The sequence below is a fragment of the Macaca thibetana genome, chromosome 7 (genome assembly GCF_024542745.1).
Source record: "Macaca thibetana thibetana isolate TM-01 chromosome 7, ASM2454274v1, whole genome shotgun sequence".
Taxonomy (NCBI): domain Eukaryota; kingdom Metazoa; phylum Chordata; class Mammalia; order Primates; family Cercopithecidae; genus Macaca; species Macaca thibetana.
In genome coordinates, this window is record NC_065584.1 from 101,881,672 (window position 1) to 101,908,979 (window position 27,308).

A 27,308-nucleotide genomic window follows, 5' to 3' on the forward strand; every position below is an offset into this window, starting at 1 on the left:
GGTGCACACCACCAAGCGCAGCTAATTTTTGCACTTTTGTCAGTAGAGACAGGGTTTCGCCATGTTGACCAGGCTGATCTTGAACTCCTGACCTCAAGTGATCCACCTGCCTCAACCTCCCAAAGTGCTGGGATTACAGGCATGAGCCACTGCTCCTGGCCTTGAATTGGGTTTTAAAAGTGACCCTGGATTTCTGGGAAACTTGGGGACACTCAAGTTTTTTTCCCCTTAAGTTTATTTGAGAATAATTATAGATTCACAGGAAGTTGCAAAGACACTCAGTTTTGATGTAAACTATCTAAAACATGGCACAGGCTGTTATTACAATCTACATTCTGGTCCATGCACCCGGACCCTCCATGGACTATGCAGGAACTCATCTAATCAGAGCCCAGCAATTCCTTGGCTGCGGTCTGGCCATGCTTATTATATTGCTTGATGACACCACTCTCAGAAGTCCAATGGGGAGTGATGGTTGAAATGGTAGCATATCCATAGCATGGGTCAATAAAAAACATGAATCATCAGTGCTTAGTGAAGAATAATAGAATAATTTGACTAAACTCATCACAAAAATATCTGCAAGCAGGAGAGAATTTGACAAGGATGTTCAAGTTACAGGTTGTATAAAATAAAGCTGTATATTACAGCTTTACATATATATAAGTATACGAAATAAAGCAAACATTTATTGAGCATTTACTGTGTCCCAGGCACTATGCCAAGGGCACCACGTGCACTCAATTAATTCTTGCAGCTCTCTCTGAAGTAGGAACCATTATATCTCCATTTTCACACAGCTATTAAGTAGCAGAACCATAACTCAGATTCAGGTCTGCCTCATTTCTAGTACAGATAAATACCAGCTCAAGCCCTTATTTATCTCTACTTGTCTCTGGGGGACTTTAGAAGGATGACCTCGCCTTGGGGTCAAAGCCTGCGCTGTGCTGGTTTCAGAGCTGGTTCTGCCCCAGAGGGACTGACTTTTTCTTGCGCTGATGGATGGGAAACTGGGTGGTGGCAGGACGGGGTGAACCCAGGTCTCCAGACAAAAGGGGCTGCTGGAGCCGAGGCGAGGCTGCATACCTCGGAAGCAGAAGGCATGGTGCCGGGACAGTGGGTCCGGAAGGCCCGTCTGGTTAGGGTAGAGGTAGACCGTTCTCACGCCTGGTTTGTCCCCACCGCAGGCAGGCCTTGGGGTGACGATGGGGTAGCGGAGGCTGCCATCGGCCAGCCAGCCAGCATAGCACTTGTCCAGGCCGCGGCTCCAGGCGGCGTAGAGCTGGCCCGTGGTGGCCAGCGTGGCATTGTGAGATTCACAGAACTCCAGTGCTTCCTGGAAGGTGAACTGCTCAAGACGTGTGGCGAAGAACACCTCCCCTGGGGGCAGAGACGAGTGGTAGGATATGACCCCCCCACACTCAGGCCAGGTCAATCCCTGCCCACCCAGGACAGAGCTCCTCCAACCCTCCTTACCAGGGCTAAGACTCAGCCCAGCTCCATCACCCCTTCTTTGACCAGTCTCCCTTAGATTTTGACACAGGACTTTCAGTGCCAAAAAAGTCAAAATTCCAGTCAAACTGGACTGAGTTGTTTCCACAACAACTTTTCCTCCTTCCCTCTTTTCTGGATTCTCCAGTCACACTTAGGCATCCCCTTCCTTGGCTAAGCAAGGCGGCTCACCTGGGCCCCCTCCAATCCCTGTGCACCCCTATACCACTGCACTTAACACTGTGACTGCTGTGGACCTGCCCACCCCACACCCTGGGAACTCATCCAGGGTAGGGCTGGGTCGCAGCACCTAGCAATGCACCTGGTACCTATCCGGTTCAGGGCTAGGAGAGTTTACACTTACCGAACACCTACTTGTGCCAAGAACTTTTCATACATATCTCATTTAATACTCAAAAAAACCTCTGATGTACATATAAATCACTCCCATTTTTATAGATGAAGGAGCTGAGGCTTAGAGAGGTTAAGTGACTTGCCCAGGGTCTTGAAACAAGTGAGTGGCAATGCCAAGATCTTTCTGGAATACCAGCATTTCCAAAATTGCATTCAGTGGAAATTTGGTAATTTTCATGGAAATGGAAAGAAATGAAATAAAACAAAATAAAAGTCTGTGGTTAAAAATTGGGCAATGCTGAGTTAAAGAAAGTTAAGGAAGTTTTTCTTTTTCTTTCTTTTTAAATAAGTAGAGACAGGGTTTGGCCACATTGCCCAGGCCAGTCTCGAACTCCTGGGCTAGAGCAATCCACCCACACTGAGGCACCTCTGCCTCCCAAAGTGCTAGGATTACAGGTGTGAGCCACGGCGCCCAACCTAAAGAGGTGTTTTTGTTTTTACTGCAGGACTTCTCAGTGCCTTTGATTTGTGCCCAGGCACTGGGAATCTCCAAGAAGGAGTTGGTGTATATAGCATTTATTTATAATAAACTGAGATTTACCCACAGACCTCACTGCTTTTTAAAGGAACGGATGCTCCCCTGCAATGCCGGAGGAGACCACAGGAAACATTCAGTAGGAGAGCTGGGGCTGGATCTGAGGGAGGGCCTGGGGGCCTTCCTTTTCAGCAGGACCCTTTCCCACCTGGAAAGCTGGGTGGGATCAGGGGTGGGTGGGTGTGTGGTAACCCCCTCTCTTCTTTGTATCACCCTGTCAGCCCCCTGCCCACCCCCCTGCCCATCTAGGGCCCAAAATGTGAGAATGTGGCTGTACCCTCAAGTCTGTCCACATAGCAGTAGACATCGTAGGTCTCTGTTGATGGGCGCACGCCGTACGTCCTGACCCCTGGGCTGCTGTCCTTGTCACCCACGCATGGGGTCCGTGGGCTCACAATGGGGTATCTGCAAAGGAGAGTGGGAGGAGAAGATGAAGGCCTGTTTCGGGGGCTGGTAGATGCAGGGCCCTGGGCTGAGGCCAGAGGCCACTCAGGGACTTCGGTATGTCTTCAGTTGTCTGGTGGGATTCAAACTAGGAAGAAGCCCCTTATGCAGCAAGTTCTCTGGGCAGCCTGGGGAAAGGTCTGGTGGCTCCTGGGGGATTTCTGGCTTCAGGAGAGAGCAGCTGCATGGAAGGGCACTGGGTCAGGCTGGAGGGGAACGGGGCACTTGAGGAGGGGGCTGCTGCCTCTGTCTGATGGGGAGAAATGACCAAGAACTGAACATTACCCAGTGCCCTTCATCACCCTTTTGGGATATGCCTCAGTTGAGTCACTAATTAATTCATTAACCCACAAGGTATTGGGTGCTCAGTGTGCTGGGGGCCGTGCCAGTCTGTGGCTCCTTAAGCCTGACCTCTTCAGCTGGGTTTGGGCTGGGTGAGGAGCATGGCTTCACCTGACGGTCTGGTCCCTCAGCCAGCCGGCGTCACACTGCTCATAGCCTGCTTCGTAGGCAGCCTGGAGCTGCTCTGGTGAGGCAATGACCGCCCCGGTGCGCAGGCAGGCCTGCTGCGCCTCCTCAAAGGTCAGCGAGTAGCGGGTGGATCCTGGGCGGTAGTGGAATACGACCCCTGGGTGGGGAGGAGGGGGAGAGGAAGAGGGAGCAGTCAGGTTCGAGGACCCATGGTGTGCAGTTCCCAAGGCTCCATGGGCACAGAGGTAGGCCAACTTCTGCTGCCTGACATATTGGATTTATCAGGGCAATGCAAGCTGAAATCCCACATGGTAGCCATGTGGGTGTGATGGTGGATGGCAGTGTCCATCTGCCCCTCCCCTGTGTGGGAACCCCACCAAGGCCATTATGGAACAAGGCCACACCAGAGTGTCCTTGTTCATAGACTTGAGTCTGGGAAGCACTGGGCTCTATGCTACCTGACGTCCAACTCTCACACATGTATTAAGCACCTAGAACATTGTCATCTTAGAATAGGAGTTGGAAGCATTTTCTGGAAAGAGCCGAATGGTAAATATTTTAGGCTTTGTAGGCTATGTGGCTTCTGTAACAACTACAGTTATCCTTCGGGATCCAGGATGTCCTCAGATACCAAAATCCACAGAGGCTCAAGTCCCTGATATAAAAGTGTACTATTTGTATAAAATCATCTCTAGATTACCTGTAATACCTGAAACAATGTCAATGCTATGTAAGTAGTGGTTATACGGTATTGTTTTAAATCTGTATTACTTTTATTGTTGTATTGTTATGTTATTGTTTCTTTTCTTTTGGAATATTTTCCATCCACGGTTGGTTGAATCCGGACATGAAGGACTGACTGTATTCAACCCCACTGTGATTGTCCTCGGTTAGCCACAGACAACTTGTCCACAGACGGCTATGGCTTTGTTCCAATCAAACTTTATTTGTGGACATTGAAATTTGAATTTTATATAATTTTCATGTGTCACAAAATATTATTTTTCTTTTGACTTTTTGCCCCTATTTAAGAATGTAAAAGTCATTCTTAAGTCATGGGCCATATCAGAACAGCTAAACCCGGCCCACTGGCCACAGTTTGCTGGCCTTTGTCCTGGGAGGTCAGAGCAGTGAGAGACCTCAGGGGTCATCCAAGGCAGTGGTTTTCTAGTGGCTCTGTTTTGTGTTGGTGTCTGATGGGGCAAGGAGGGGCCCTGGACAGAAGGAGCCCCGGTTGTTCTCCACTCTACTTCCCTTAGATCTATGTGGCACATGTGTCCGCTTGATGCAGAGACTGGATTCCACATATGACCTCATTTGAAATAAATCCTTGGTGGCAAGAGTGTGGACCTGATAGTCTGGCCTACTGTTTTTGTTTCACAGATGAGGAAAGCAAGGTCTGAGAGGAGAGAACATTGTCCCAGGTGCCAGGTTAAGTAGAAGGTACAGCCTTCAACTGCGGGAATCCCTTCCCTGCAGGCCAAGTTCTCTCCACTTGCCCCTGGATGCACCCACGGGCAGCTACTTACCCCCTGGCAAATGCGGCTGCCCAGGGACAGCGGTCACCTGCACGACGAGGTCCTCACTGGTGAATGCCGTGGCAGGGCCCAGGCCAGGTGTGGGAAAGCCCCAGGGCCTGGTGGCCTCTCCAGTCTCATTCTCAACCTCAGGGAAGGCAGTGGCCCCTATTTCAGGGGCAAACGTGAAGGGCTCCTCAGGTTCCAGGGGACTGGGGGAGACATCGAAGATGGGCTTTACGGTAAGGATCACACTGCCTCGGGCTTCACCCTCAGTGATGTTTCGAGGCAGTGGCAGCTCCATGTCAGGCCAAGTCACTGTCTGGACGGTGATGTCCTCCTCACCCCCCACTCCAAAGAAATTTTCTGGGATGTCCACAAAGTCTTCACCTAGGGGAGGGGCAAAGACAAGCGTTAGCCTCTCAGCCTGGGACCGGCTTGAGGGGGATGAGGAGTGGGCTAGAGATGAGCATGGCTCCTCCTCTTTCCCGGCTGGGGCAGGAGGGTACCACTGTGTGCCAGGGGCCTTGCCAAGCCCATTTCAGGGGTACTCAGCTATTGGCATTCATTGTAGGAGTCCCCACAGTTTCAAGATTGCAAAAGAGTGCAAGAGCTATCAGAGGGCAAGATATTGACCAATGAGCCGACTGCTCATAAAGATCAGTTCCCACCCCAACATCCCGTCCTGCTCAACACAGCTGCTCCTTCACTCGTCTCATGAGCACCTTGCCAACCGTCTGATGCTATAACTAACCAACAGGACCAGGTAAGGCAGTTACAAAGAGAAATCAGAAAATCTTGCAGAAAGCGCAGTTTGTGAAGTTGATGAAGGTGTCTTTGGAGAACTGCCTGTCTCATAGTCATGGAAAAACGAGGGTCTCATGAAAGTGATACTACTTCCAAAAGAGTAGTTAGAATACCAAAAGGTTAAGAGAGGCTTCGAGGGGGAAATCCTAACTACTGTTGCAAAAGTAACCCTCTTCCTGTGAGATCAGGTTGTGGAAATGAAACATGTAATGAGTTGTCATTGTGTTATTACCACTTACACCATAAAAGTTTTGCAACTCCTCTTTCATGTGATGCATTGCTTTTTCCTCCAAGAATTAGCATGTAATTATGATTAGCATGTAATTATGATAGCATGTAACCCAAAATGTGTTAAATGGAAGATAAAAACTTACTTGAACATTTTGGTGTAATTTTTCAAAATAAAGTCCCCATCAAACTTTCCCCTACTCTTTTCAATAACATTTTGTGGCTGGGTACAGTGGCTCATGCATGTAACCCCACTGGGATTATAGTTACAGCCTCCCTTTGGGAGGCTGAGGCGGGTGGATCACCTGAGGTCAGGAGTTCAAGACTAGCCTGCTCAACATGGTGAAACCCCATCTCTACTAAAAATACAAAATTAGCTGGGCATGATGGCGCACATCTGTAATCCCAGTCTACCTGGGAGGCTGAGGCAGAAGAATCGCTTGAACCTGGGAGATGGAGGTTGCAATGAGCTGAGATTGCACCACTGCACTCCAGCCTGGGCGACAGAGTGAGATTCTGTCTCAAAAATCATAAAAATAATAAAATAAAATAACATTTTGCCCAGCCTGGGCAACATGACGAGACCCCATCTCTACCAAAAGGAAAAAAAATTAGCAAAGCATGGTGGTGCCTGTATTCCCAGTTGCATGGGAGGCTGAGGTAGGAGGATTGCTTGAGCCCAGGAGGCTAAGGCTGCAGTAAGCTATGATTGCACCACTGAACTCCCGCCTGGATGACAGAGTGAGACTCTGTCTCAAAGAAAAACAAAAAAACAGAACACAACAAAACCCCTTTTGACCCTCCTTTTAGACACATTCAATTTAAAAAGGCAGACAGCAGCACCCTCCCATGGGTGCCAGGGTCTCATGTCTGACCCCCAACATCTTCCTAGGTGGGTACCCCATCTCTCCACTAGACAGATGAGAAGAGTGAGGTTCACGGCCTTGACTTTGCCAGGGTTGCACAGTAGTAGGTGACAGAGCTTTGATTCAAACTGGAGAAAACAATTTGGAGGCTTTTAAGCCTCTTGTGTGCTGATCGGATGAGACAGGGCTGGATATGCTGCAGTCTCAAGAGTCTCTACCTTAGTGCTTCCCAGAAACCAGTGAAAATGGAGGGGTGTCCTAAAAACATGGGGTTCAGGTACCCAGTGGCCCTTTCGAGGGCAAAAACCAACCCTCCCTTTCCAAGATCTCCTCATTCTCTAGGACCCCATTTTAGTGGCATGAACTCCCTTCCCACCACCAGTCGTGCCCCACCTGTGTAGCAGATGGCGTCGTAGCGGGATGAGGGGTCAGGGTAGCCCGTCTGGTTGGCGTGAAGGTAGACGGTCCTCACACCCAGGAGGTTGCCACCGCAGTTGGGCCGGGCCTTGGAGATGGGGTAGCGCACGCTGCGGTCGGCCAGCCAGCCGGCACTGCACATGTCCATGCCAGCCTGCCAGGCCAGGTAGAGCTGGCCCGTGGTGGCCAGTCGGGCACCCAGCCGCCGGCACTCATTGGCTGCTTCCTGGAAGGTGAACTTCTCTGGAGATGTTGCATAAAAGACCTCACCTGTGAAGGACACAGCCAGCTGGGTAAGGGTCTCCTCCCCCTCCCCCTGCTCTGCACCCCCAGAGAGATCCACACTTTTCCACGAGGTCTGGGGAGTCCTCTAACTTCCCAAAGTCCTGGTCCCACATGTCTGTATCTCAGATCTTGCCCTTCATTACTTATTTCTGGGCTTTTGTGTAGGATGACATCAATTTCCTAAAACAAGGGGACCAAGAGAGAAGCAGCAAGAATGGCAGAGAGATTGGGCAAAGGGTGGAGCAAACTTAAAATCTGGGAGGAAAATTCTGCTCAAAAGCCTCTTTGCCCCATTTGCGTTCCACCATTAGGGGGATCTTTCCTAGGAGTTAAGCATTGCCCACTCAAGGCAAATCCTTTTAAAAAACTCAAATTATCCTGGGAAAAGCAGGATCAGACCTTGAGCCCTTGGAGCAGTGGTTCCCAAACTGGGGTCTCTAGACCCTGAAGAGTCCGTAAGGGCATCATTTGAGGACTGTGAGCTTAAAAAAAATTTCCCAAAACCTAACAAGGTTGTGTCAGGGATAAGGGTAAGGCGTAAGGGTGGGGGCGGTGGGCATCCACTCACAGGGGTGGTTCTGGCTACCCCTGCTCAGTGGCAGCTCTAACTGGCCGTTCTATTTGTCTGTGGTTAGCCAAATGTGGGAACACACAAATAACTTGTTACCGAATAGGCAGGTCTGCCCCCTGGGGTGGGAATGCGGCAGGGGGCTATGGTGGTGAGAAAGCCTGGCCGCGGCCCCTTACTCAGAAAGTGCCTGTTGTCAGCTCTTCTCCCCAGCCTGGAGGAGCTGTGGGCACTGTACTCAGGTGGGGGAAGCGGGGGGCAGGGAGGGAGGAGGCAGGCATTGCAGAGTCTGGAATGTACAGAGGAGTATATGGGTGCAGATGGGGGAAAGGGTGTCATACACGTGTGTGGGTAACTCTGTGACCAAAATTGGTGCCCTTTACAAAACAGAAAAAGTCTAGGTTTCTCTCCGCCGCCCCCGGCTCTGTCCAGGAACAGAGCTGGGGTTGCCCACAGGGACTCTGGGAGAGGGTCGCTGGGTGGCCAGCTGCCCTGGGAGCTTCGTTGCTGATGTAGTGTCGCTTGTGAGGGTAAGGCTGGGCTGGACTTTGACAGCATGGTGGACCTTAGAACAGGGATGTGCTTGTCACAGCAGCCAGGGTTTCGGCTGGGAGGGGCAATCCCAGGTGAGAAACCTCCTGTGACACGTGCTCTTGGGTACAGTGGTGACACCAGACATTTTGCAGATGTTGGGGCCACTGAGACCCTCCCCAAAGTGGAGCGGGAGGGGTGCAGACCTGTGGCCTCAGCCCACCTCCCTTCATGGCAGAGGAGGACGGAGTGTGTCAGGCCCTGAGCTGGCACCCTGTGTCAGTGGGGAGATGGGGAGGGGAAGGGGGCCTTGGGAAGGGAGCTGGGTGCCTCCCGGTGGGCAGGGCTGCTCACCCTCCATCTCCTCGGCGAAGCAGTACACGTCATAGGTCTCGTTGGTGTCTCGGATGCCATACGTCCTCACACCAGGAAACTCATCCTTGTCTCCATAGCAGCCTTCCCGGGGAGTGTGGATGGGGTATCTGCCAGGAACCCGAAATGGAGGTGTGACACTCAGGGGACAAAGGGAAGCCCATGGCCTCTGCCCTTGAATCCTCCTCCCTCATCGGAGGAAACAGTGACTTAATATTGCATTTGACCATGTCTCTTCTGAATATGTCAACTGCCTATCCGTTTTTACAGTGAATCATGATTAAAGGTAGCCCCTACTACCCAATATTTAGTGGTACAAAATACACTTTCTCTATCAGGGGCTCATGTATTTTTTTTCTATAAAAGGCCAGACAGTAAATATTTTAGGTTTTGCATAGTCTCTGCGGTGACCACTCAACTGCCACTGTACCATGAAGCACCCACGGATATGCAAATGGGTGTGACTGTGTCCCAATAAAACTTTATTTACAGAAGCAAGGGGTGGGTTGGACTTGGCCTCTGGGTCATAGTTTGTTAGGCCTCGCTGTATATCATTTGCATCTCACGTCAACCCAATGAGGTAGGTGCTATCATCAATCTGCTTTACACTTGAAGAAACTGGGGCTCAGAGGTGTTAAACGATTTGTCCACAGTCACGCAGCTTCCAAGTCCCAGAGCTGGAATTTGAGTCCAGTTTTTTTTTTTTTTGAGACGGAGTCTAGCTCTGTCGCCCAGACTGGAGTGCAGTGGCACGATCTCGGCTCACTGCAAGCTCCGCCTCCCAGGTTCATGCCATTCTCCTGCCTCAGCCTCCTGAGTAGCTGGGACTACAGGTGCCTACCACCATGCCTAGCTAATTTTTTGTATTTTTTTAGTAGAGATGGGGTTTCACCATGTTAGCCAGGATGGTCTGGATCTCCTGATCTCATGATCCGCCCGCCTTGGCCTCCCAAAGTGTTAGGATTACAGGCGTGAAGCCACTGCACCCGGCTGAGTCCAGTTCTTTACGCCGCCCAGGTGTGGGCTCTTGCACTGTGCTAGACTATTGTCTCATCTTTTTTTTTTTTTTTTTTTATGGCTATAGTTTTTGTATCCTAAGATCTCTTTTCCTACCCCGAGACTGCAAAGACATTTTCCTTTGTTTTCTTCCTGAGGCTTTGTGGTTCTAGCTGTTGGAGCTATGGTGCACCCGAAATGAGTGATGATATCATTTTGCCTTCAGGCTTTGTGGTTCTGGCTGTTGGAGCTATGGTGCTCCTGGAATGGGTGATATCATCTTGCCTTCAGAGTGCATTGAGATCCCTTGAGGGCAGAGTCTATCTGGACTGCTCCGCACCTCACTCCCCAGCAACTACACTCAGGGAAGGATGTACCAAAGGGTTCAATTTATGTCTTGCTTTATTAAAAATAAAAAGGATAGAAGGTTGTTTACAAAAATACTGAAGACACCAAAGTTTAAAAGTGGGGAAATCATGGCAAAGAAAAAAATGGGTAGGAAAAAATGACGTGTAGGGAAATGTTGCTAGCAGTCCCTCATCCCATTTGCAAGAGAGAATCACAATAACAAGGGTTTGGGATGGGTCACTGAGCTCCTGTTTGGCCAAGGTATGACCACGGCCCCTAACCTAGACTGGCCACAGTGTCATGCTGGCACCAGCTCAGTCTGGCCAATGTTCCACCCAGCACCCGCTCCACTCCCCTGTGGCCCCTGACTCCTGGCCCCCACTCGCTGGTGGGCTGGGGCTCACCTGACAGTCTGGTCAGCCAGCCAGCCGGCATCACACTGGTGGAAGCCGTCTTCGTAGGCGGCCTGCAGCTGCTCGGGTGTGGCAATGATGGCACTGTTCTGCAGGCAGGCCCGCTGCGCCCTGTCAAAGTCGAGGGTGTAGCGTGTAGAGATGGCTCTGTAATGGAACACGATGCCTGCAAGACACATACACGCCCACAAGCGGAAGAGCTGGTCAGGCACAGTCTCTGATCACCGAGGCCCTCGCAGAATAGTCAAAGGGACCTTAGGGAACTAGCTGGTCCAGGCTGATGCATGACCCCCTGTACACCTTTGCATGTGATGCTTCTGAATTTGCTGGAACACCCTGTAATGGGGAGCTCACTATCTTACAAAGCATTCCTTTTTGAAGACTTATGATAATCCTGATAATGAGAAAGTTCTTTGAATTAAACTAAAATCTGCCTCCTTATAATTTTTTCTTTTCACTCCAAGACCCCCATATTGCGTTAGGGGAAAGAGACACTTAGAACCCTCTGCACCCTCAGCCCAGGGTCATCCTAGCAGAAACCCCATTTAAGATGTGCCCAGGAGTGAACGGTCTTTGACAGAGCCTCCCACTGTACCTCCCTCTGGGAAAAATCTGGTGTTGACCGAAGTCCTGAAGCTAACCAAGGACCTGACTGTTCTCCTTGGGCCATAGAGAGAAAGAGACCAGGGAGTCTTCAGTCCTTGCTTTGGCTTCTGGAACTGAGAATGAGAGTGGAGAAGGGGAGGGAAAAGACACCAGGATGAGCTGTCAGGAGACTGCTCTGACTCATTTCCAGGGTAACCTCAGGCAAGTCACTTGACCTCAGTTTGCTTGTCTGTAAAATGGGCACGATCACAAGACCCACCGGATCACAGGATTCTTGGGAAGCACAAACTGTCAGTTACCTGTGACCATAGCCAGGAAGTATTTAATGCTCCCTAAGTCCAGAGAGAATGATATTACCAGATCCATGTCACAGAGGAAGCAGCTGAAGTTAATGAAGTAACTTGGCTGAGGTGCGTGGAGGAGCTGGTTTGAAGGCCAGCCTGCCTGCGCCCGCACTGCACAGACTGCTGTGGGTCTTTCTGCGGGTGAAGCAGCGTCTGTCCCTGTGGGAGGCTCTCACCTTTCACCACGACCTCCAGGGTGGCCTCGCTGTCCTCGATGCCATGCATCACCTCGCAGCGGTAGACCCCAGAGTCATTGGAGCGCAGGCTCTGGATTTCCAAGGTGGCGTCACTGGGGATGGCCGGGTAGTTGGGCAGCGAGACTTTGTCCTGGTAGGCACTGTTGACCCTCACGCGCCCTTCAGTGGCCACCAGCAGCACTACCTCCTTCTCCTTGGACACACGGCTCCACTTGATTCTTGGGGCCAGGGGGGCAGTAGAGGGGGCGGTGGTCACAGGGTGCATGGGGTCGATGAAATAGCAGGGGATGGTGAGGGAGGTCCCCAGGAGGACCCTCAGAGGGGATGGTTGGGGGATGCTGACACTCAGCGAGTTGTCATGGTCTGTGTGAGAGGGGTGGGGTGGAAGAGAGACTTGTTAGTGCCTAGAGAGGACCACCCCTACTCCCCATCCATCCTTCCAGCAATGCACTCTCTTGAGAGCGAAATCCAATGAGTGTGTCTGTCTGTACAATGAGGATGCTCCTGTGCCATGTGGGAATCCCCAGGAAGGCTTGCAACGCCCTTTCCAGAGCAGCGTTCCTCAAGACCCCTGGCCTCTGCACCTCCAGAAGGAAACTATGGAGCCAGAAAAGGATTCCAGAGGAGGGCAGGGCAGATGTCAGGGTCAAGACCACCTCCCTGTTTCTCAAACTGGGGTACTGCAGGGGGCATCAAAGCATGGAATAAAACAGGACCCATCTACTTGGAGTGACAGCTTAACTCAAAGGTTTTGGGAAAAATTATTTTGGGGTAGAAAAGTAATCTACACAATTTTAAAGCTGAGACAGAAAACTTCCAAGATGTGTCCCATTTGGGGAGGTCTGCTTTGGGTGCAAGCCTGACTTTGCCGCCGGGACAAGTCACTCTCTTCTGCTGTTTGGGAGTTGGGGGACGCGGGTGGAGAAGCAGCCGAGAAGATCAGACATTTTGGTGCACAAAGAGTCAGATGCAGGAGAGGCGATGGGGTAGGATCAGACTCCAAAAATGTTAACATAATGGAAAGTGTCAATAGGGGAGGTGCAACAAGCTTACCAAATCTTGTTAGAAGTAAAAGATCTGCTGGGAATGGGGGGGAAAAAACAGCTTTCCAAAAAAAAAAAAAAAAAAAAAAAAAAAATAGCACCTTTCATGGAGACTCATACATGTATGAAACCTGTGCTTTCAGGAGACCCTACAGGTTGAAATAAAAAATGTTTCAGGCTGGGCGCGGTGTCTCACGCCTGTAATCCCAGCACTTTGGGAGGCCGAGGCGGGTGGATCATGAAGTCAGGAGATTGAGACCATGCTGGCTAACACGGGGAAACCCTGTCTCTACTAAAAATACATATATATAAAAAAATTAGCCGGCTGTGGTGGTGGGTGCCTGTAGTCCCAGCTGCTCGGGGAGGCTGAGGCAGGAGAATGGCATGAACCCGGGAGGCGGAGGTTGCAGTGAGCCGAGATCACGCCACTGCACTCCAGCCTGGGCGATAGAGCAAGACTCCGTCTCAAAAAAAAAAAAAAAAAAAAGTTTCAAATATTTGTGGGTGGTAGATACATCACAGGGCAAGGGCAGGGGAGCCAGGAATGCTTGGAGTCCAGCCCTTAACCTTCTGATGTCCCGGACAGTCCCACCAGCCCCTTCCACAGGCATCTTCCTCCGAGTGCTGGGCCCTTGGACCCTGGACATGGCTTGGTTTTAGCAGTAGTGGTTCTCAGGGGAGAGCTGAAAGGGACCGTGGTGCCCAGCTCAGCAGTTTTTAAAGCCTCACTCAAACCTAATGAACTGGTTTCCCCATGTGGGCAGACCACCCCTGGGTACAGCCAGGGGTTGCATGGCTGTGGGTCTCCCAGCAACAGTACAAATGAAGGCTCTTGTCCCATATGTCTACAGATGCAAAAGTTGTAAATCAGGCCAACAGATTGTTAAGTTCTATGTCCTATCTTCCTATTTGACAATGATACCTTTCAAAATGACCTGAAAGAAAAGATTTAAATTCAGAATTCTTGGATTCCTTGGTGTTTTGCCTTGGGATACAGTGACTGGGTGAGAGCATGGGGAGCTGGGCCCCCTTCTTTTTCCCACACTGACTGCACTGTGAGGGCGTCTCATGTGCTGCTGTGCTGGTCTCAGCCCCACAGCCCTGCTCTGCCCACACCCCATACAAACAGTCACTCCTTAGCCCCTCCCTTGGGCCCAGGGTGGCTCCCACCAGAGGTGTGGTGTCCCCATAGGAGGATGGACCCATGCAGGCCCTGGATGTGGCCTGGGCCCACTTGCATAGGAAATTCTGGGCATCCTGGGACCCCAGAATGTGCTGTAAAGGAGAAGTGCAGATTTGGGTGGACACATTGGCCCTACTGACTCCCCTTCCTTTGGAGAGGGTTGAGGCTGGAGGAGGGCCAGTGGGGGCCTCTAAAATACACAGCCAAGATCAGAGTCCTCTCTTGTCTGGGCCTAGGGGAGACATAACTTCCCTTCTGGGGTCAAGCCCATCCTAGGGTCAGTGGAAGGTTTGCTCATTTGGTCCAGTGCTTGATTAGCAGTAGACCCAGAGCCTGCCACATGCAAGAGACCAGGCTGGGGCTTCCGAGGATGGTTTGCAAAAAAGGCACATACCTGTCTGACTCCCTGGGGCTTTTCTCTGGCTGTCTCTCAAGTGACTTTTCTTCTGTGGTGCTCCAGCCAATCCTCCCTCAATGGCCCTTTCTCCACTGGTTTGTCTATGTCCTGCCCCTCCTGCAAGCTCAGTGTGCAGCAGTCCTCACTGATATCCATGGAGGGAAGGAGGACACCTGCCTGGAGCTCTCCCTGCCAGCTGTCGGGGCTCGAGGGCAGCCAGGAGCAGTGTTATCTGAGCGAGGCTCCTGGATGCGTGTGCCCACGCATGGGTGCTGTCCCATCACAGTTATGCATGCATCAATAGGGGAAGGGTGGGGCCAGGAAAAGGCCAGGAAAGGGGAAATTATATCCCTGGGACCAGTAGCACCAGGATCAGTACCCAGTACTCAAACCCAGTACTCATGCCTACTGAATACGTGAGACTTGCATAGGAATGTCCTCACCTGAAGTTTCTACAGTGACAGCTGCAGCAATGACCCTCAGAGTCACGAAAACCCAGAGTAAAGTGGTCATAGTTCACCTGGAAGAGGGGAGGCAGAGGCATTATTTAGACAGTAAAGGCTTGGTGAGGTCAAGTAGAGTCATGTGACATATGATGCGAAGTGATAATTCCACACCCAAGGACCTGGAATCATCTCCAGAGGAGGAGGCTGCACATGGTTTGTGAGATATTTTCTTCAAGAATTCTTCCCTCACAAAACCTTCACAGGTTTCCCAGTTTAATTCCAGGCATTAGGTTAATAAACCTAACCTCCCATCTTTCAGCCAGTGAAGTCTCATCTGAATGAGTTCCTCTGATGGTTAATTTTATGAGTCAACTTGACTGAGCCAGGGCACCCAGACATTTGGTCAAGCATTGTTCTGGGTGTGTCTGTGAGGGTGTTTCTGGATGACATTGACATTGGAATCAGTAGACTGAATAAAGCAGATGGTCCTCCCTAATGTGGGAGGGTCTTGTCCAATCAGTTGAAGACTGAATAGAGAGAAAAGACTGACCTCCCCTGAGAGAGAGAATTCTTCGTGCTTGATGGCCGTTGAGCTACAACATTGCTTTTTCTTCCCTTTGGACTTGAACTGAAGCATCAACTCTTCCTAGATCTCAAGCTTACTGACTTTCAAACTGAAACTACCCCAGTCAGTTTGTGTGGGTCTCAAGCCTTCGAACTTGGACTAGAACTACACGCCAGGTCTCCTGGTCTAGCTTACCAACTTACCATGCAGACCTTGGTACTTGCCAGCCTCTATAATTGCATGAACCCATTCCTTATAATAATTCTCTCTCTCTCTGTCTTGTGCGTGTATGTGTGTGTGTGTGTGTGGGGGGGTATGTGTGTGTCTGTGTGCATGTGTCCTGTTGGTTTGTTTCCTTGGAGAACACTGACTAATACAGTCCTCCAGGCCCAGAGAAGTGATGAGTTGCTCAACATCCCTAATGAAACCTGGTCCTGCCACCAACTTCAAATCCAGAGATCATGTGTGTTTTAGAATGGACCAGCCTCCAAGGTTTCAGGCAAGGTTTAGGGGCCTGGTTCATGGCAGGGAAAAGATATTCACCTAGAGAGCTCTTGAGGAGGCTGTGGGATGAATGGATTAATTTTTTAGGAGAGAAATTAGACCTAGGATGCTGTAGCTCTCCTGCTAGTTCAATGACTTCATGTGGATTAGAAAGACAAACCTTCCTTAGCGTCATCTGCTGGAAAGCTGACATGGTAAGTACAGAGGTCTGTGACAACCACAGTGTAAACGTGCACAATTGGAACCCTGACTCCAGCATAGGACCCAACAGAATGTACAGGAGACCCATCGGAGCAGCGCTCTCAACCTCAGCTGCACATTGAAATCACCTGGGCTTCAGCCTGGACCTCAGGTTTTTAGAGCTTGGAAGGTTCTAAGGTGCAGCCAAGATGGAGCACCGCTGCCTAGAACACGTGCAGTCTCATTACAGACACCTCATCTGACCTTCCCTCCACGGCGCATGCCTTGTGATGTTCCCCGAGTTGTTCTGTTGGATGGACTTGCATCAGCACCTACCCTGCCCTTTTGGTTTAAGAAGTGTTTGCATCACAGAGGGAGGGAACCTTGGAGCAGATGGAGGATCTGGCACTAAAGAAGAGTGGAGTTTTCAGCAACGCCCGTGGCGTTCCCAGACCTTTGCTCTATCAGAGCCCAATGGCCCAGCAGGTGTCGCTCTTGGCTCATTCACTGCTAGCTGTGGCTGGATGGATTTGGGGACGAGGGGAGCATCCCAGGAGTCCCTAGGCTCAGGAGGGGTGTTGGGAGGGCACTGGTGTTCCTATCTAGGAATGCCAGGGGCAGGGGCAGGGTGGGCCCAGGACTCCGAGTGACTCTTTCTGCCTGTCGATTGAGCGTGACATCTTTCTACCACCTATGCTACATATACGAGTCACCCCAGAAATGAAAGGGCTGTCTATGGGTGCTGCTGGGTGTATGAGGTGAATGCATGAGGCACGTCATCCTCACACTGGAGAAAGTCTGGAAAATCCCAAGGTTCTGAGAAGTAGCCCCTTGTGTCTCCTTAGGGATTTTTCTACCTAGATGCTGCCTTTTAAAGGAAAGTCTCTGGCTCCAGGCTGTGGCACCATGAGGGGCTCTCGTTCAAGCTCCGTGTGACCAGTGGCGGCTGGGAAATAGTTCCCCAGAGGGCAGAGGGCAAGGTGTCTTCTCCGCTCCGGGGAGGGGTCTAGACTTTCCGGCTCCTCTCTTCCCAGAGCCTCAGGGATTCGTGTTCAGACACAAGGCCCGCCTGTTCTTCCCTCAGAACACCCTTCATTGGGAGGTTGTGTGTATGTTTTCGGAGCGGTGTTTCTTCCCTCACTCTCTGAACAAGCCGGACATTGTCCGGGGTTGTAGGAGTGCTCTGTGGGGCTTGGACGGCTTGATTTCTCTCCCTGGCCTAGACCAGGAAATGGGAAGGAATGAAAAGAGGTGGGGAGGGGGAGAGTGGGGGTGGGGGGATAGGGGTGGAGTGGGTAGAGAAACTAATTTTATTTCTTTTTTTTTTTTTAAAGACAAACTTTGGGATAGAAATATCGCAATAAATATGCTCTTGTGTTTGTGTGTTTTCTCAGCTGTAAAGAAAATAGGGAGAAATTCCATTCTGTCTGGTTTCCAAGTGTCTCCAGAACTCACTGAGCCTTTTATGCAAGAAGACTGACTTTGGCAGCCCCGAGTCCCAGCACGGCCCTGTCAACAGGGAGACCTTTCTCCATGGGAAGCTGAATTAGGTGCTGACAGGGCGACTGCATAGGTGAGGCAGAGGAAGGGGACAGGGAGCCTGAAATGAAGTGGAGAGGGGAGCTTGGGGAGCAGGAAGGGGATGCTGGGTGAAGGTCAGGTGAGAGCCATGTGGTTTGGGTCCATCATCAAGGAACTGACTTTCTCGGAGAGAATTATGTGGAGATTTGGTAGGGGAAAGTGAGGTGCTTTTAGCTTGAGCTGAGGCTGTGTGAGGATGCCTGCATGTGTCCCGGTTGGAGACAAGGAAACCTTCATCTCCTCATCAGCCAGACTCTACCCCATGGTTGTCTACCTGGCCAAGGTCTTGGCCTGGATTCCATCAAATTATGGGATTGAACAGGCAGCTCACCCACTCTCCCTGAATGCCTCTTCCAGCAACATGTGCAGTGGAGATCCCTCCTCGAGCCGCGTGGACCCCTACTGCTTAATAATCCAGGACCTGCCCCATGGCTGTTTCAAAGACTGAGTGAGATAATGTGACAGCCATCATCCCTCTTCAAGGCTGGACACTGTTTCTTTGGCTCTGCACCCAGCACAGGCTCTGGCACTCAGCAAGCATCCATCAATGCAATTTTCCTCCCACCTCCCTGGTTGTCAGGCCTGAGTGAGCCTCTCAGAACTGGGGGATTGGAAGAGAGTTTAGTGGTTGTAGAGAGGCTTCCTGTCCCAGGATGAGGGTTGGACTAGATGACTTTCCATAAATAATAAAACAGCGTTCATTTCAAAAACAACATTACCATACTACCAAACATTTGGAAAACAGGACAATGGGAAAAAAATGACCATCATCTACAATCCAAATCCTCATTATTAGTGTTTTGATAGTTTGCCTTCTAGTCACCCAGGCTGGAGTACAGTGGCATGATCTTGGCTCACTGCAACCTCTGCCTCCCAGGTTCAAGCAATTGTCCTGCCTCAGCCATCGAGTAGCTGGGACCACAGGTATGTGCCACCATGCCTGGCTAATTTTTGTATTTTTTGGTAGAGACAGGGTTTCACCATGTTGGGCAGGCTGGTCTCAAACTCCTGTCCTCAAGTGATCCACCCACTTTGGCCTCCCAAAGTGCTGGGATTATAGGTGTGAGCCACCTTACCTGGTCATTCAAGTCTTTTTTTTTTTTTTTTCAGGTATCTACTTGTGTTTTTTTGTAATTGTAATCTTTTTGCATGCTAGTTGCCTTTTCCACATAACACAATGGACCACACAACTTCTTTTCTTTCAATCCTTCACTACTGATGATCATGATGCTTTACAATTATGACCTCCCTGCCACGAATCCTGTATATGCAGCTTTAGCCTCTGATTGCATGGTAGGTGCTCATTCCTTCACAAGGTGGCCCATTCCATGGCTGAGTAGCTCCAATTGTGCTCAAGAACTTTCAAGATTGAGTCAAAATGGCTCACCCACATTATAATTTCCACCCAAGAGTTCCACCATCAGGAGCCCCACAAAACACATCCCCTCCTCTTTCACAGGACTCGTGGTGAATCTTCAGAGGTCCAATCTGCTTCCTGTCTGCTGTTCTTCCATGGAGACATTCCTGGTCCCTCCAACCAACCCTTCCTCCTGTGGTGGCCTTCTGGACCTCTCTTTACCCCCTGGAGCCACAGAAGGTCTAAGCTGCGATAGACCTTAGTGAACATCAAGCCTAACTTCCTCATTTTACAGGTGAAGAAACTGAGGCCCAAGGAGGAGACTGAGTTGCTCAAGGCCATATGGTAGGTTGGAAGTGGAGCCAAAACCAGAACCCAGCGCCAGGGGACCTGGCCCTCACAATTCCCAGCATTAACGAACTTCATAAGGTAGCTGCTGTGTCTGTCTTGTTCTCCATTGTCTCCCTGGCACCCAATGTAGTGTGTGGCACAGAGAGATGAAATGTCTGTTGAATGAATGAATGAATGAATGAATGAACAAATGGTGGCCCGTACATCCTTAGAAGTAATCTCCTCCAACAAGGCCTTGGGGGGAGGAGGGCTGAGGATGGGACTAGAGGCTCATATGGGATGAGCACCTAGGTGGTGCCCGGCTGAATGAGGTAGACCACTACCACTTCACATTCAGTAAGTCTCAGCTAGAGACACACTGCTTGCTTGTGATGTGCATGGCTGTATTGATTAATGATAACACTTCAGTGCAGCATGTGACTTTGGGAAGGTCATAGGCCATTTGCGGCCCAGAGGAGGAACAATCTGGGTCACTCCTTCCCAGGGCTCCAAGGAAAACCAGTGTTATGCTACAGCCAACTGACACCAGCCAGCTAGAGTCCATTTTACGCATCTCTTTCCAATTTTGTGTTTGGTGACATCACACTGGTAGTGTGAAACTGGTTATGATGGGAGTATATACACCATGTATATCAGCAGACACTATCAACAAGGTAAGACCTCTTCTTTTCCTTTTTCTTTCTTTTCCTTTTTGAGAGTGGATTTACCAGCACACTACTGAAGTAACTACAGCCATGGGTCACATAACATTTCAGTCAACAACGAACTGTACATACGATGATGGTCCTGTAAGATTCTAATGGGGCTGACAAACGCCAATCACCTGGTGACGTTGTAGCCGTCGTAACGTCATAGTGCAATTACTTTATTTATTTTTACAAATTTAGTGTAGCCTAAGTGTACAGTGTCTATAAAGCCTACACCATTGTATAGTAATATCCTAGGCCTTAGCGTTCACTTACCACTCACTCACTCACCCATCCAGAGCAACTTCCAGTCCTGCAAGCTCTGCTCATGATAAACGCCCTATAGGTGTACCATTGTTTATCTTTTATATGGGATTTTTACTGTACCTTGTATATACAAAGGGAGGTATTTGTGTATCTAAACCTATCTAAACATATAGAAGGTACAGTAAAAACACAGTATTGTAACATGCTGTATGGGTGTGTCACCTAGGAGCACTAGGCTATACCATATGGCCTAGGAGTGTAGTAGGCTGTACCATCCGGGTTTGTGTAAGTACATTTTAGTGGAGGGGTCTCCACTGCACATGTTGCTGGATGACAAAATTGCCTAAGAATGCATTTCTCAGAATGCATCCCTGTTAAATGTTGCATGACTATAATAGTAAAGAAAGAAACGGGCTGGGGAAGGATAATGAGCACTTTTCTTTCCTTTGAATGAAGTCTCATTCTCCATTCATTGTGCTGTCCTTCATGTGTCCCTGGGGACATTGAGACTGGCCCTAAAACCAAGGCCACTTTGCCGGCCCTAGAGTATGGTCAGGCCATGTTCATCTCCATGTCACCTCCCCTGGCCCAGCCTGAGTCCACATCAGTGTAGACTCAGCAACTGTTTGCTGGCTATGCGAATGCCCACCTCACCCTCCCAGACCCTGCAGGCCTCCTCCCTGACGCCTCACCAGCCCTTGGCCCTGGGTTCTATTCCCCCAGCTATGACTTTCTACACACTTTTTAGCACCTAATTTTTCTTCTGTTGTTTTATGTGTGCTAACTTTGTCTCACCACGCAGACCGTGACCTCCGAGAGGCTGAAAATCAAGGCTTAAATTAAAACAAAATCCCTCTATGCTAACTCACCAGGAATAACACAAAATAGTATTTGACACCTCCTTGTTATATGAGCAAGTAGACGTTGGGGTTTGGCAGACTGATGGACCAGTAAGATCTGCCTGCAACCAAGTGGCTCTGTGTCCCTGACTTAAGTCCTAGAAGATGGATTCCAAAGGACCAAGGTTCCCCATTCCTGCAGTCACCAGCCACCAGCACATCACTTATTTGCAGCCTAATTTCCCAATGGCATCTCTTCTCTTGTCACTCGCTCATGGACCAGATCATCCTGATAGCTGTGCATAAACGCAGTAGCACGTGCACTTGAGGCTGGGATTTCAAACCTAGTATAGGGAAAAGGCCAGGGACCCTACACCAAGAGCACATCTGGTCAGAGTCACCCCAACCGCAGCTGACAACTTCCCACATACTCTAAAGACATGGTGGAATGGTGTAGAAACGGGATGCCAGGAAGCTGATTTCAGTCCCAGTTCTGTCCTAACTCACCAGGAAACTCATGTAAGGCCTCAGTTTACAGTTTTCCCTTCTGTAAATTGGGATCCTCATGCAAACGTCACCCCCAGGGAAATTGTGAAGGTAATTTTTGTAGATGCTAATACTCTTTTGGCATTTCCTCCTCTTTCTCTTCTCCCCATCTTCTTCAACACCTTGTCTTTTTCCATATCTTTCATTTCCTTTTTCCAAATTTGTTACTTGCCCTGTCATCACCGAAGCATCTTAAGTCAAATTCCACAAGTGTTTTCCTCCGTTCCGGGCAAGTGTGTGGGTCCTGTGAAAAAGGCAGTAGGCAGCGGGGTGGGGAGTGCTGCAGATAAACTCTTCAAGGCCATACTTTCGTCTAGGATTGGCCTTGAGTAGCTCTGTGCTAAGACAGAGGGGCCCAGTGAAGGGAAAGAAAGGTTTTTCCTTGGAGTTGCTTCTAGCCTAATGGGTGCAGACAAACCTGTATCCAGAGATAGCAGACATGAGTGAGTGGGCTCTGGGTCCTAACCTTGACCCTGAGTAAAACGGCTGCCTGAGCCTTGGATTTTCCATCTCTGAAATGGGGGCAGGTTGGGAGAATTAGCTCTGGAGTTCTCTGAGATTCTAAATGCCAGCTCCACGCAGCGCAGAGGAGAGTTCCACCTTCTTAACTTCTGGGGACAGAAGGAGCTGCATCTCCACCCTCTCGGCCACCCTCGTGGCCAGAGACCTGCTCATCGCTTGCTGTTCTGCTGCAACATCCAGGGCAATGCACAAGGGTTTCGCTTGCCTGCTAAGCACATTCTCTGGGAAGGTCCAGCCTATTCAGAAAGATGCCCCCATGCCCTCACTGTGCTAGGGAGGAAAAGGCAGAAAGGAGAGCTGTGAGGTTGGGAGGGTGGTGCACACGTCTAACAGAAGCGAGGGGAGGCTCTCTGAGGAGCAAAAGAAGGCTCAGGTAGTGGAGCTGCAAGAAAAGAAAATAAGAAACTGAGAAATGACACCATGGAGGGTGTCATAACTGCAGGCTGTACTTGTTACTTGACTGCCGATGTGGCATGGGCCTTATACCCTGGCAGTGCCCTATTTGAATCTGGGGCTAGGGTTGGCCTTGTTCTTTCCCTCTCTTCTTTTGCTCACACAGTTCCACTCCTCCTCTTTAGCTCCATGTCTGACCTAATCCCACCTTCCTTGAGGTCCTGTGCAAATGCCACCACCTGGAAACCTCCCCCAGCCTGAAACTCTCTCCTCTCTGCCTATGTCCTTTGTCATTTCTTGTTGTTACAACCAACTTATTAGCAGACTCATCCTGGCTTGTGGCTTCTTTTCCACTGTTGTTTTAAACTACCAGGCCAACCACTTAAGGGATGTGTGCATGGGTGGGTGTAATGGCCAGGGTGGGAGCAGGGCTGGTGCAACAGAAAGAGTATGACTCTGAGTCAGACAGATGTGGCTGAATCGCAGCTCTGACACTTTCCTGTGAGCATATGACCTTGGCTCAATTATTTAACCTCTCAGAGGCTCAATTTCCTTACCTCTAAAGTGCTGATAAGATAGGATCTATCACATAGCATAGGACGCTGTAGGACTTAAATGAGAGATGCTGAGTTGGCCTCCTTTCTCAAGGCTTGTCTGGCTGGTTCCTCCCTCACTGAGGAGCGAGAACACCTGCATCGTGTATGCCCCTCACTGCATTTCATCTAATATGGATACACTAAGCACCTACTATGGGCACCGAGGCCAGTCTTAGCACACAGTAGCCACCCAACTAATGGGTGCTAGCCTGATAAGGAGTGCCACTCACATACAATTTGCATCTATATCTAATTTAAATGATGGTCCAAGTGAATGGGGCACTGAGGTCAGTCTCTGCACAAAGTAGCTGCCCAACTAATGGGTGCTAGCCTGATAAGAAGTGCCACCCACATACAATTTGCATCTATATCTAATTTAAATGATGCTGTAGGTGAATGGTCATTTGTTCTGCAATGATAGCAAACAATGGGACTCCCCACCCCGCCAACTATTTTAGCCTAGGGATCATTCCTCTATTCACCCCAGGACTAGGATGTGAGTTCAAATAAAACTGTGGACTGTAAAGTAAGAACCTAATCTGCCACTGCCATCTCCACGGCTTGCCACAGAGCTCTCGGAGCTTCTCTGTGATCAGGGAGGGCAGTCACCCCCTCTCTATCTTCAGGCAACAGTGGGCATTTTATAGCCAGAATCCACTTATGCCATGGCTTCAGGAACAATCTAGGGGCCATCTTTAGGAAGGGCCTGCTGTATGTCAGGAACTATTCTCTGAGTTGTACATATGCCATTTCTTATCCTTAGAACAATCTTCATAGGTAGTAAGACAACGGCTCAGAGAGGTTAGACAACATGCCCAAAGTCACACAGATAGTGAGTGGCTGAGTTTGGTTTGGAATCCAGGTCCTGTGGCTACAACGCTATGGTTTTCTCAGCATTTCCAGTCCCTTTATATTCATTAGCTTTACCCATTCATTCCATTATTCAGTCAACAAACACATTTTAAGGGGAAGACAACATACTAGGTAACAAATATAAATCAAGGGGGACATGGGGAATGTTCTCATGGAATTTCAGATCCAGAAAGTTTTAGGGGTTGGTAGATGGGAAAATGCATCACTAATTAGTTCACGAGAGAGGGAAACCCAAATCTCTTCCAGTTCTGCCCGGGAATATGGGCAGAGTGCCTGGAATATGGGCAGGGTTGGTGGGATCTTGCCAATGAGTAACACAGGGTCCAGTTTGGAGGAGGGGGCTCCCAAGTGGGAGTCCTGACCCACTCTTGAACCTTCCATCCACAGGGCAGGGCCCTGCTGGGGCTCTGAGTCCTGGCTTTCCCTATGTCTCCAGAGGTCCCCTGCAAAGCTGGCTTCCACAGCCCAGCGTGGTGGCTCTTCCACAGCGTCCTTCAGGCAAATTTTCCAGGGGCTCAAAAAAAAAAAAAAAAAAAAAAGGCCACTATACACATGCCCTGCTGCATGGCAGGGCTGTAGACAGTCCTATTAACTTCCTCCAGAGGTTTTCAGGATGAGCTTTTTCTAGAGCTCTAATCAAGTCATTTCTGATTACATGGGCCATGTCTCAGCCAGCACCTACAAAAGCGTGATCATCATCTGCTCAAAAATATCTGGATTCCTACTAGTCAACCTATGGGTAGTCAGCAGAGCCCCCAACGTGAGCTGAGTCTCTAAGCTTTTCTAAAGTCCCACCCTACCACGGAGACCGCGTACCTCTGGCAGTTGGAAGAGCTGACCAACTCCTGCTGCTTCCTGTGTTGCTGATCACAGAGGGGCAGGGAGAGGGCTGTTTTGAAGCCTCTTCGAAACTTCAGCTTCTGAAATCAGCCCAAGGAGCTGTTTCTGCCAGTGCCAGTCCGAGGCCAACCTCATTGTCCTGACCAGGAGCCAGGCGGACGCTGGTCAAACAATAAAAACAGAGCTGGCCTTGGTTTGCTGAAGGCCTGTGAGAGCTTTTAGGTGAAGGCTCTGCCTGCTTCTGGAGGTGGGGGTGGGCACATCGGAAGTAGAAGGAGCAGGCTGGGGTTTAGGACTTGTAGCACAGAAATACTTGAAAAGATGATATCGGTTTCTCCCCTCTCTGGCGTCTCTGTTGTGATTCCCTTCACTCACTGATATATGTCCATGCTAGTAATACCTCTTTGACTTGGACCTGTTGGGACAAGAGATACGCTATTCTTCATCTTCTCTCTGAGGTCTACTTTGGACCCAGTCTCTATGCAGTTTCCTGAATAGCCTCTTCTCAAGCCTCTTGGGAGATAACGTGGTATACTAGAAGGTGAGTATCTTAAGAACACAACCTGAATTCATACCTTTGACTTATAATGTGCTATCTGGGTGAATTTGGGCAAGTTTCTTGGCATCTTTGGCCAGAATTTTCATGGGTGAGGCCTCTGGAAATTACTGATTTCCAGTTAGGAGAAGAGATAGAGTGATGACTCCTTGTGGCAACTTACTTGGAACTTCCTCTTATTCCCTCCAAATCACCCACCAGAAGTTCTCGTGTTCCCTGGGTAGTCTGATCCTGCTGGAGGGAGTAGCTCTGAGTAGAGCTGTCAGGGGTAGCCGGGAGCATGCACATGGCCCATGGAAATATCCATTCTCACTCCATTTCTGCTAAAAGAGGTGCAACAGTGGAGAAGGATGGGCCTAGATGGATTTCATGGCAGAAAAGGATGAATGTTCTTGGAGAAAAATCCAGCTCCTTCCCAGGGCCTGTGAGGCCCCATATGATCCGCTCCTACTCCTTCCCAGACCACGTCTCATACGTCTATTCCCCAAACGCTCAACCCTGCCACATTCTAGCTGTGCCTTGACCACACTAGCTGATTTTGTCCTAAGGGTTTTGTGCTTGCTCTTTCTTCTTCTGGCACACACTTCTGGATCTTTCCCTCGTTGGCCATTGTCATTCTAGCCTGTTTAAATGTCCTTTCCTTGACTACCCTGCTCCCCTATCCCTCCCTCCCTATCGTGTTACCCTGTTATAGTCTATTTATAGCTTTTTTTTTTTTTTTTTTTTTTTTTTTTAAAGACAGAGTCTTGCTCTGTCAGCCAGGCTGGAGTGCAGTGGTGCTGAAGGCATGTCAGATCTTGGCTCACTGCAACCTCCACCTCCCGGGCTCAAGCAACTCTCCTGCATCAGCCTCCCAAGTAGCTGGGATTACAGGTGTGTGCCACCACGTCCAGCTAATTTTTGTATTTTTAGTAGAGACATGGTTTCACCATGCTGGCCAGGCTGTTCTTGAACTCCTGACCTCAGGTGATTCACTTGACTTGGCTTCCTAAAACGCTAGGATTATAGGCATGAGCCACCACACTTGTCCTATAGCATTATTATTATTTGAAATTATTGTCCTTTTATGTTTGTTTGTTTGTTCATTGTCTATTTCAGCTACTCGAATATACACCCCATGAGGGCAGGGAGTTTTATCTGTTTTTCTCACTGCTATATTCCCAGTGCCTAGAACAGTGCTTGGCACATAGTAGCTGCTCAACAAGTATTTGTTGAATGAATGAATGCCTCTTAATCACTAGGCAATGTCCCTTTGTATTAGATTTGGAAGTAGAAGGAGTGTTAATCTTAAAACCGATCATAACTGTTGAGTGTCACCTGATCTCACAGCCTTCCTGCCTCAGCCTTGGAACACATAAGAAGCCCCAGGAGGGAGGGTAGCTCTGAGTAGAGCTGTCAGGGGTAGCTGGGAGCATGCACATGACCCATGGAAGTATCCATTCTCACTCCTTTTCTGCTAAAAGAGGTGCAAGAGTGGAGAAGGATGGGCCTGGGTCACCAAGCAGGGAGTAGTAGGTGACCCCAGAGATAGCATCCAGGGACGAAATAGAAACCAGAGCTAAGCTGTGTGCTGAATGAAGGCTGCATCTCCAAGGGGCTGGGAGTGATGCTGAGGCCAGGCACCAGAAAGGAAGCCTAGTGGCGCTTCCTAAGGATGGGGTGGCTGCAGCCGTGGATGGCCCAAAGCATGTGCCTGGAGAAGGGTGGTCATGCGAAGGATGAATTTGGCTGAA

The 27,308-nt window shown here is 49.7% G+C and overlaps 1 protein-coding gene across 1 annotated transcript in view; it reads right to left on the reverse strand.

Moving 5' to 3' along the window:
- Positions 1 to 27,308, reverse strand: part of ACAN (aggrecan) — a 72,444-nt gene that overhangs the window by 24,587 nt on the left and 20,549 nt on the right. Inside the window, exons 2-10 of the mRNA XM_050797712.1 lie at positions 14,917 to 14,993; positions 11,830 to 12,213; positions 10,695 to 10,869; positions 8,929 to 9,056; positions 7,167 to 7,460; positions 4,885 to 5,262; positions 3,338 to 3,512; positions 2,718 to 2,845; positions 1,087 to 1,380 (exon numbers count right to left, since the gene is read on the reverse strand). Of these exons, the coding sequence (XP_050653669.1) occupies positions 1,087 to 1,380; positions 2,718 to 2,845; positions 3,338 to 3,512; positions 4,885 to 5,262; positions 7,167 to 7,460; positions 8,929 to 9,056; positions 10,695 to 10,869; positions 11,830 to 12,213; positions 14,917 to 14,986 (2,026 nt within the window). The 5' untranslated portion in view covers positions 14,987 to 14,993. The remainder of the gene's footprint in view (positions 1 to 1,086; positions 1,381 to 2,717; positions 2,846 to 3,337; positions 3,513 to 4,884; positions 5,263 to 7,166; positions 7,461 to 8,928; positions 9,057 to 10,694; positions 10,870 to 11,829; positions 12,214 to 14,916; positions 14,994 to 27,308) is intronic.